Below are 10,000 nucleotides of genomic sequence, written 5' to 3' on the forward strand. Positions count from 1 at the left end.
TAGAGGCTGTAGAGCAGCGAATGCTAGAGCTTGACATTGCAATAAGTACAGAAGACAGGCATCTTGAAGGAAGGGCTCATTTTCATCTCGGCGTTGCTTACTTCAACCTACCTGATTATCAACAGGCCATAAAAAAATATGCACAAGCATTACATATTTTCATACAAATAGGCTGCAGGGCTGAGGAGGGAGCAGTCTATGACAACCTGGGCTATGCCTATTTTAGTCTGGGTAATTTTAGACAAGCCATTCGGTACTACGAAAAATATCTAAATATTGCTGAAGAAGTAGGGGATAGGGCTAGGGAGGGATCAACCTATGGAAATCTGGGAAGTGCCTATCTTAGTCTAGGTAATTTTAAACAAGCCATTGAGTACTATAAAAAACATCTTAGTATTGCTAAAGAAGTAGGGGATAGGACTGGGGAGGGATCAGCCTATGGAAATCTGGGGAATGCCTACTGCAATCTTCGTAATTTTAAACAAGCCATTGAGTACCACGAAAAACAGCTTAGTATTTCTAAAGAAGTAGGGGATAGGGTTGGGGAGGGATCAACCTATGGAAATCTGGGAAATACCTATCATAGACTAGGTAATTTTAAAGAAGCCATTGAGTACTACAAAAAATATCTTAGTATTGCAAAAGAAGGGGGTAATATGGCTGGAGACGGATCAACCTATGAAAATCTGGGAAATGCCCATCTTAGTCTAGGTAATATTAAACAAGCCATTGAGTACTACGAAAAAGATCTTAGTATTGCAAAAGAAGTAGGTAATAGGGCTGGGGAGGGATCAGCCTATGGAAATTTGGGAAAAGCCTATTTTCGTCTAGGTGATATTAAACAAGCCATTAAGTACTACGAAAAAGATCTTAGTATTGAAAAAGAAGTAGGTAATAGGGCGGCAGAGGGATCAGCCTATGGAAATCTGGGAAATGCCTATCTTAGTCTAGGTAATTTTAAACAAACCATTGAAAACTACGAAAAACATCTTGATATTGCTAAAGAAGTAGGGGATAGGGCTGGGGAGGGATCAACCTATGGAAATCTGGGAAGTGTCTATCTTAGTCTAGGTAATTTTAAACAAGCCGTTGAGTACTGTGAAAAACATCTTAGTATTGCAAAAGAAGTAGGGGATAAAGCTGGGGAGGGATCAACCTAAGGAAATCTAGGAAATGCCTATCACAATCTAGGTAATTTGAAACAAGCCGTTGAGTACTACAAAAAACATCTTAGTATTGCAAAAGAAGTAGGTAATAGGGCTGGTCATGGATCAACCTATGGAAATCTGGGAAGTGCCTATCTTAGTCTAGGTAATTTTAAACAAGCCATTGAGTACTATAAAAAACATCTTAGTATTGCTAAAGAAGTAGGGGATAGGACTGGGGAGGGATCAGCCTATGGAAATCTGGGGAATGCCTACTGCAATCTTGGTAATTTTAAACAAGCCATTGAGTACCACGAAAAACAGCTTAGTATTTCTAAAGAAGTAGGGGATAGGGTTGGGGAGGGATCAACCTATGGAAATCTGGGAAATACCTATCATACACTAGGTAATTTTAAAGAAGCCATTGAGTACTACAAAAAACATCTTAGTATTGCAAAAGAAGTGGGTAATATGGCTGGAGACGGATCAACCTATGGAAATCTGGGAAATGCCCATCTTAGTCTAGGTAATATTAAACAAGCCATTGAGTACTACGAAAAAGATCTTAGTATTGCAAAAGAAGTAGGTAATAGGGCTAGGGAGGGGTCAGCCTATGGAAATCTGGGAAATGCCTATGACAATCTAGGTAATTTTAAAGAAGCCATGAAGTACCACAAAAAACATCTTAGTATTGCTAAAGAAGTAGGGGATAGGGCTGGGGAGGGATTAGCCTATGGAAATCTGGGAAATACCTATTGCGATCTTGGTAATCTTAAACAAGCCATTGAGTACCACGAAAAACGTCTTTGTATTGCAAAAGAAGTAGGGGCTAGGGCTGGGGAGGGATCAGCCTATGGCAGTTTGGGAAATGCCTATTTTAATCTAGGTGATTTTAAACAAGCCATTGAGTACCACGAAAAACATCTTAGTATTGCAAAAAAAGTAGGTGATAGGTCTGGGGAGGGATTAGCCCATGGAAATCTGGGAAATGCCTATCTTCGTCTAGGTAATTTTAAACAAGCCATTAAGTACCACGAAAAACATCTTAGTATTACAAAAGAAGTAGGTGATAGGTCTGGGGAGGGATTAGCCCATGGAAATCTGGGAAATGCATATCTTAGTCTAGGTAATTTTAAACAAGCTATTGAGTACTACGAAAAAGATCTTAATATTGCTAAAGAAAGAGGGAATAAAGCTGGGAAGGCATCACCGTATGGAAATCTGGGAAATGCCTATCTTAGTCTAGGTAATTTTAAAAAAGCCATAGAGTACTACGAAAAACATCTCAGTATTGCAAAAAAAGTTGGTAAGAGAGTTGAGGAGGGATCAACCTATGGAAATCTGGGAAATGTCAATCGCAATCTAGGTAATTTTAAACAAGCCATTGAGTACTACGAAAAACATCTTAGTATAGCTAAAGAAGCAGGGAATAGAACTGGCGAGGGATCAGCCTATGCCAATCTGGGAAATGCCTATTCCAATCTAGGTAATTTTAAACAAGCCATTGAGTACCATGAACACAGTCTTAGTATTTTCAAGGAAATTGGAGACTGTCTACGAGAGGGACATGCGTGGTATTCCCAAGGTCGTGATCATGAATTGTTGGGTTCCTTGAGTAAGTCACTCAATTGTTATCGTTTAAGTATAAAACATTTTGATGAAACAAGGCGTAGTCTGAAGTCAGAAGATGAATGGAAAATAAGTTTTCGTGATTCTTATCACATGTCATACACTGCTCTGTGGACGACACTTTTGAAGAAAGGAGAGATTGAAGAAGCTTTGTATGCTGCTGAGAACGGTCGAGCACAGGCTTTGATAGATATTTTGAAAGATCAATACGGCATTGACTCTCGGTCATTTTCTGCACTTGCTCCTAATCAAACTCTTGCAGCTTCATTACCTTCACAAGCCGTTTTTGTGGCACTTGACAAGAACAAGATCACGTTTTGGGTGCTAAGAAAAGACAGCAAGATCAGCTTTCGGCAAAACGAAATCGCGAATGGAAGTGCTGATTTGTTGATGGAAACTATTTTGAGAGGGATCGGCGTAGGGGATGGTGTCAGATGCGAGAGTCGTTCTTTGGATCCACTACGCAGTGACCTGTCTTGCAGCAATAAACCTATCAGTGCGAAAACAGTTCTACCATCTTCATCCTCTATTAACTCTTTACAACCGTTGTATGATGTCTTGCTCGAGCCAGTTGCAGACTTGCTCCAAGGAAATGATTTAATCGTTGTTCCCGATGGACCATTTTGCTTGGCTCCATATTCTGCTTTGACGAATCTATCAGGATCCGCACTGTTCCCTCGTTGACAGCTTTTAATGTGATCGTTGGTGCACCTGAAGACTTCCACAGTAAGACTGGAGCACTACTTGTAGGTGATCCGTGGTTGAAGGAAGTTACTAACGAGAAAGGGGAGCCCATTTTGGAAAAGCTTCCGTGCGCAAAACAAGAGGTAGAGATGATTGGACAACTTCTTCAGACAACACCGCTGACTGGAAAAAGTGCCACGAAAGCTGAGGTGCTGAAAAGTATGACATCAGTTGCCTTAGTTCACATTGCAGCACATGGATGCCAAAAAACGGGAGAAATTGCTTTAGCCCCAAATACCGAACGGAAATCGCCAATCCCCAAAGAGGAAGACTTCATTTTGAAAATGTCGGATGTTCAGAGAATTTCTCTTCGAGCAAGACTAGTTGTGCTGAGCTGTTGTCACAGTGGCCGTGGAGAAGTGAAGTCTGAGGGAGTGGTGGGAATTGCAAGGGCTTTCCTGTGTGCTGGAGCTCGGTCTGTTTTGGTGTCACTCTGGGCAATTGATGACGAGGTAACGTTGCTGTTCATGAGGACCTTCTACCAGCACTTGGCAGATGGAAAACGCGCAAGTGCAGCTCTTCAACTAGCAATGAAATCTTTGCGAGAGTCAAAGCAGTATTGCGCTGTAAAGCACTGGGCGCCATTTGTGCTGGTTGGCGATGATGTCACGCTGGAATTTCCAAAAAAGAATGGTAAGTGAAGTTCGAGTTTAACTCAGAAAACAAGAATACTTTCAAATTGGAAAACTGACAATAGGAATGAAATAGGCCTAAGATGGCATGATAACGAGATGGAAGCTTCGTAGTGTAAACAATTCAAAGTTTCCTCTAACACGCTTTTGTCAAAAATGTAATTTCCACATGGTTATCACGCATGCACAGTAGCATAAAGGATACATTTCACATTGGTGGACAAACTGTTTTCTTTCAGCCTTTTTGTTAAGTGGTGAAGATGGCTCGTTTTACCACCTTGTGATGTCTCTTTTGGTGTTTCCGTTCTCCCATAGATCTCTAAACGTCTTTTCTTGTAAGGAATTCGAAGACAGCATCATCGTGCACGTAGCCATTCTCATCGGCGCATTGTGTATGCTCGAAAGAACCAGCTATATTTAGAGCTGTTTTTCTTTTTTTTTCTTTTTCCAGAATCGATGTCAAAGATGCTTGAAGACTACGTGGCAGAGCCTGACGCTGCAGTGATTTCCGAACTTGTAAAAAAAAAGTAGACCGGATTACCAATCATGGTTATGCCAGTAGAACAAGCTCCAAAAGTTTAGTAGAAGTTACTGCGTTAACTAAACCAATAGACTGAGATTATATTGTAAGTGAAAAGGCAGTGTGCTCCAATGGCGATCAAAATCATAGTGCTTTAGTTGAGTTGCTACTAAAAATCATGTTTCATTTAGTTCTTTGTTTTTGAATTGAAAGAATGTGTATGACCTTAAGCCAGTTTTGAAAGAAAAGAAAAAAAGGACACTTTTGCTGATGACCCTTAACATCAGGCTTTTACCGTGATAAGAAAAAGACACACATTTGCAATATTTAAAGATCACAAAATAGAAGGGAAACGACGGGTGAAATATTTTTCCTGTTCTTCTGGATAACAAATGAAGGAAATCATCAGCAATAGAGAAGGCGTTTTTCTTTTCTTAATCAATTGTCAAGTTCTTTATAGGGCTTACTCCCCTCGAGTTATCGGTGGTGTTTTTTAGCAAATTGAAAGAATGTGTTTGCATTCGAAAGTAGTTCAATTCCTGGAATAATGGTTGGGGAACTAACAAATCCGCTGCAAAGTTAGAAAAATTATCTGGAGCAGATGCATAGCAACCTTCACAACTGGGAAATTTTAAGGTGGCTGTGAATCCGCTAAAGAAAATTTTTTATACCTCTGCAGAGAGTTTTATCTTAGCCTGCTAACCTCTTTTAGCAATAAAAAACCGGGGTCGCCAAGTTCGTTTCTGAGATATAAGCTTTTGAAGACAAGATATAGGGCATCTTTTTAGAAGGCTTTTTCGTTGCTATGGTAAACCATTACGTCACATTAATGAGTGCATCTTGTTAAGAAATGATTGGTGTTTCATTTGGTACCATAACATTGGATGTTATGTGAAACAGTTGGGGTAGATTCAATCCCTCCAAAAAGTGCAGTTGGTTCAAAGTGTTGGTTTGAGCCTCAAGGGAACGAAAGGCTACAGGCAGCCTATACTATGGCCTTTAATTTAGAACATTTCCGTCGCACGGGTCAAACTAATGGTGTTTGGATATCCGGGTCATGCAACGCAACCGAATGTTTAAGTTACGTTTAAAGCTGAAAACCCTAATTTAATATAAGGCTCTGCTGAATTTTGCAATTTTTCATGCAACTTCTTTTGAAATGCCATAGCGAGACAAGTTGCAAGTTGCACACTTTACAACTGCCAAAAACGAGGTGAGACAAATCGCAGAACCTTTCGCGGAAAGTAGAATCCCCTGCTACTTTGCATATTGGTTTACGCAAGTTAGCAACGAAGGTTTCAAGCAATGCGTGCTGTGAAATCTGCCCTGCAACTTGTGTCGCAACGGTTTGCGTCATCAGCCAGTGAAATGTTCCGTTAACCTCATGAGATCATCGAAAGTGAGATAAATTGCAAGAAACGTTGCCCAGTGTAACAACCGTCAAGCAAATAGTTTTGCAGTGTGAAAAAAAACTCTTGTGGAAACACAATTGAGAGACAAGTTGCTCGAAAAATTGCCGAGTGTAACAGCACCCTTTATGGGTCAAGTAAGTAAGGAAACCGTCTAAAGTTGGATAGGACATTTGCTTATGATATATCATAAATATGCTCAGTTATAAAAATATGTCTTCCAAACGCACATACAAAATACGTTTGTGAAGGTACAGATCTGTAGATTATTTATTTTTTGAAAAATGTTACAAAAAAGGTTCGAAAACGAAAACACTCGGAAAAGCGATTTTAAAGCACAAGGCATTAAGCACCCTGGAAACGAAACACTGTTAAAGACGTAATAAGTGTGTATATCTAATGTTTGTAGGTATGGCCACCGATTTTAAAAGGGTTTCCTTTTCGATAGCTTCGGTGTCGATACTATCCAAAAAAGACGACATAGCTCTTGCTTCAAAAGGTTGCATGTGTTTCTCAATTGCTACGGCGTCCATGAAAACAGTGATTCCTTTTCGTCCTGGTGTAAACATAAAAACAAAGTGTGTTTAGTTGAGCCACAAACGAAGTCTGGGAAAGTTAAGTAGTGAAATGAATTATGCTACAACAATTAAGGATTTGCTTGGGATGCCAATATGACCGTCACTTAACCTTTTGCTTTGCTTCTTTCTTGTTTGGGGGGGTGGGGGGGGGGGGTTAGGGTTAGGGTTAGGGGGGGGGGAGGATAACTCCTTCAAAAGTACTTGTTGTAGATTGCAAGGGTAAGTTTGTTCTACAACTACGCTGTTAAGTGGCCCCAGAAATTAGAGAATTTACAAACGACGTGTACCCCTACTTCACATTTCAAGCATTAATGTGCACATTAGCCTGACATAGAATTGACTAAATACTTTTTATGATTACAGGAAAATCCAAGAAAAAGGTCATTAATCTTTTACTTGTCATGCTTTAAGGAAAACGTATTTAATGTCGTGATAATTGCAAACCTCTGCCAAACGAGCTCTTTGCAATCGTACTTTTCGTTTGAAGCGCATTACACACATCACAGTTCCAAGAATAATAAACACAGGGATAAAAGCCATACCTATACGGATCAACTAAAAAAGTCGAAAGCCACCACTAAAATCACGAGCGATCGGAGTGGCTACCTGTGGCTCCAAAAGCCGTTCACTAAAGGAGCACGATAAGCCCTGTTTAATTCACCAAAACGTACCAACGCAAGTTTTATTGTCTTTTTGCAAGAAGAAGCCTTTTAAGCACAAACAGTTGTAACTTCCCTCGGTGTTGTTACAAAGTTGCAAACAGCCATGACGAGCATCTGTGCACTTGTCAATATCTGCGTCAAAAAAACCAATAATTAATTTAGTGGGTGAAAAAAGCCAGTCAATCAGTCAGTCGGCGGTCAAGCCTGCCATCTAACCATACACTCATTTATCCAGTCACAGGAAATCAGCAAGTCAGTCAGCCATTAAGTCAATTAAACAAAAAAATACGCCCCCCCCCCCCCCCCCTTAGTGTCAATCAGTCAGTCATTTAGCCAGTTAGGCTGTCAGCCAGCCATTCTGTTGATCAATCGAGTAACCTTCGATCCATGTATCTCACAATATACCCATTTACTTGAGTGCTATTCTGATCAAAAACTCACTTCCTTTTTTTTCTGGTTTTGAAAGTGTGTTTGATTAACACCTGACTGGCAAAATTTTCAAGCTCAGTGAGCTTTGATTTTTATCCAAAGGCTGTTTTCTTTGAGTGTAAAATCTGGATTTCATGGTCCGCCGTTACTCACGTTCAAAACTGACCGATTCGACCGAAGAGAGTTGGATCTAGAGAATGAGACGTCATTTACTCACAAGCTTAAAATTTCATCGCGTAAATGCAGCTTATTATATATGCAAAACACTAGTTTAAAAGTCTAAAAGCCCGAAACTCCCGTGTTGCATGTTAAAAGCCCTTATTCACGATAGCCGCCATGTTGGTTTTCAAATTGTCATGCAAATAAGCATGTGTTATGCTGGGGGGCAAACATTGGAATAAAGGCAAATTGCGGAAAATCGGATCGCCGAAATATTAAATTTATATTGCTAAAAGTACATTTTAAAATTTAGAGTTAAGTACCTTTTATAATAATTTTATATCTTTGATTGCCTCCGACATTGTAACTTTCTACTTTGTTATCTGCTCATTTTTGACTAAAAAAACACCGTAACACAACTAACTTGTGTAATCATTCTATTTTACTACTTAGGTGATAAACATACAATGAACGTGAAACAAATCATCTGTGTGGCTAAGATGTTCGTTATAACCTCTCGAACTTGTGTTGTTTGCCCCCTCAGAAGAATGTAGCTAATTTGCATGATAAAGGCAAATCCAACATGGCGGCTATCGTGAATAAGGTCTATTCAGGCCGCGTACACACGCTTTGCATTCATTGAGTCTTTGACGTCATTTCCTCCTTGATCCAGCTCTCTCAAGATTTTAGAGTTAGTAATTGCGGACACTAAATGATAAAATTCCATTTAAAATAAACAGTATCTTTTTGAAAACAAGGCTTAAAACTTGGGTCACTTAGTGTTTAGTTGACATAGTTTTGAAATCCAAAGAAAAAGAAAAATTGATTTGTTTTGGGCAGAGTAGCACTTTGAAAGTTCCAATTCACTACTTGCATAATCCCATAATACACCTCTATTACCCCCCCACCCCAAAAAAACTTTTGCTTAATCATTGTTTGCAATTTCTCCTGGGACATGAAAATGTCCCAAGAGAAGTCGAAAACAGTGTTAGGGTTAGGGTTAGTGTTAGGAATGCCCCAGTGCTATGCCCACGCAGATTTTTGGGGGGTAAAAGAGGTGTATTATGGGAGTTGTGCAAGTAGCGGATTAAAATACCCGTGCAAGCTGTGAGATCCTCCATTAGCCTGCATCCCGATTGACAGCTGCATCTAAAACTGCCTGCAGTGTGGTGGCAAATGTGATCACACATGTGGTATCCCAAAATGCACTCATCGACATCTAAAAGGAAAGAAAGAAGAAGAACAAAACTAAATAAAAATCGCATACGAATGTTATGTCATGGCATGATAAGAATTACAAACATTTAGCCAATTGCGAATCGCCAGACACGAGAATGATGCAAGATCGTTTTTTACCCATCTCCCCTCACGCATCGCGATCGTTCATGGTCGATTTTGGCTATTCGCGCTGTGTTAAAACACTTGTTTAAAATGGGATAGCACTTGTTTCTTTATCTCAAACTGACTATTCCTTTCACTTCAGCTTAAACGACGTATTTTAAGGAAGAACCGATACAACGTAAATTTGATTTTAGTGGTGTATTTCGGCTGGCCAAACCAGCCTTCTTCAGGTACAATGAGAGTTTACATTGGATTGCTTCTATGTACACATAAATAGTAAATGAATGTTGACGAAATACTGGAAGAAATGTGATAAAATATGGTAGTTACAACAAATTTGAATTCAAATACTAGGAGCAACTGAAAAAAACGGAAGTGACTCTAAATGATAACCAACGAAGCATTCGCGTTAAGATTCGATTGGATTCTAGGCGGAAATCGAGCCTAGAGTCGCAGAATTTCGTCTTTCTAATTTCAGTCCACTAGGCTAACGGGATAAGATGGGATGAAGTGTATTTTTTGTAAGAATTGCCACTAACGAGATCGTCACAACAACTTAAAACTAACTGTTCAAATTATTCTGTGGGATGCCTGTATAACAGGCAGCCAACGGGATAAAACCAGTCGCGTGTCTTTTTCTTCCTCGTAGTCAGATATGGCAATAGCGTTTTGCACCATTACTGAAAATAGACTTTGTCACATGAGCCCCCCGCGTGAGGGTGCGTTCCTTTGAGATGATCCCAAAAAGGATC

General features: G+C 39.8%; 1 protein-coding gene, 1 long non-coding RNA gene and 1 pseudogene across 5 annotated transcripts in view; 2 read left to right on the forward strand and 1 right to left on the reverse strand.

The window, feature by feature from the left end:
• Positions 1-1,171, forward strand: part of LOC138009548 (G-protein-signaling modulator 2-like) — a 20,661-nt gene extending 19,490 nt beyond the window's left edge. For all 3 annotated transcript variants that reach the window (XM_068856617.1, XM_068856619.1, XM_068856618.1), the window contains one exon: positions 1-1,171. This exon is cut by the window's left edge. In XM_068856617.1, the coding sequence (XP_068712718.1) occupies positions 1-1,160 (1,160 nt within the window). In that variant the 3' untranslated portion in view covers positions 1,161-1,171.
• The window catches only part of LOC138009560 (uncharacterized), a 441,051-nt gene that overhangs the window by 307,467 nt on the left and 123,584 nt on the right, over positions 1-10,000 (reverse strand). The window lies entirely within an intron of this gene.
• LOC138009547 (tetratricopeptide repeat protein 28-like) lies at positions 1,604-6,766 on the forward strand (annotated as a pseudogene).

This window comes from Montipora foliosa, chromosome 7, assembly GCF_036669935.1.
Source record: "Montipora foliosa isolate CH-2021 chromosome 7, ASM3666993v2, whole genome shotgun sequence".
In the NCBI taxonomy this organism is placed as follows: domain Eukaryota; kingdom Metazoa; phylum Cnidaria; class Anthozoa; order Scleractinia; family Acroporidae; genus Montipora; species Montipora foliosa.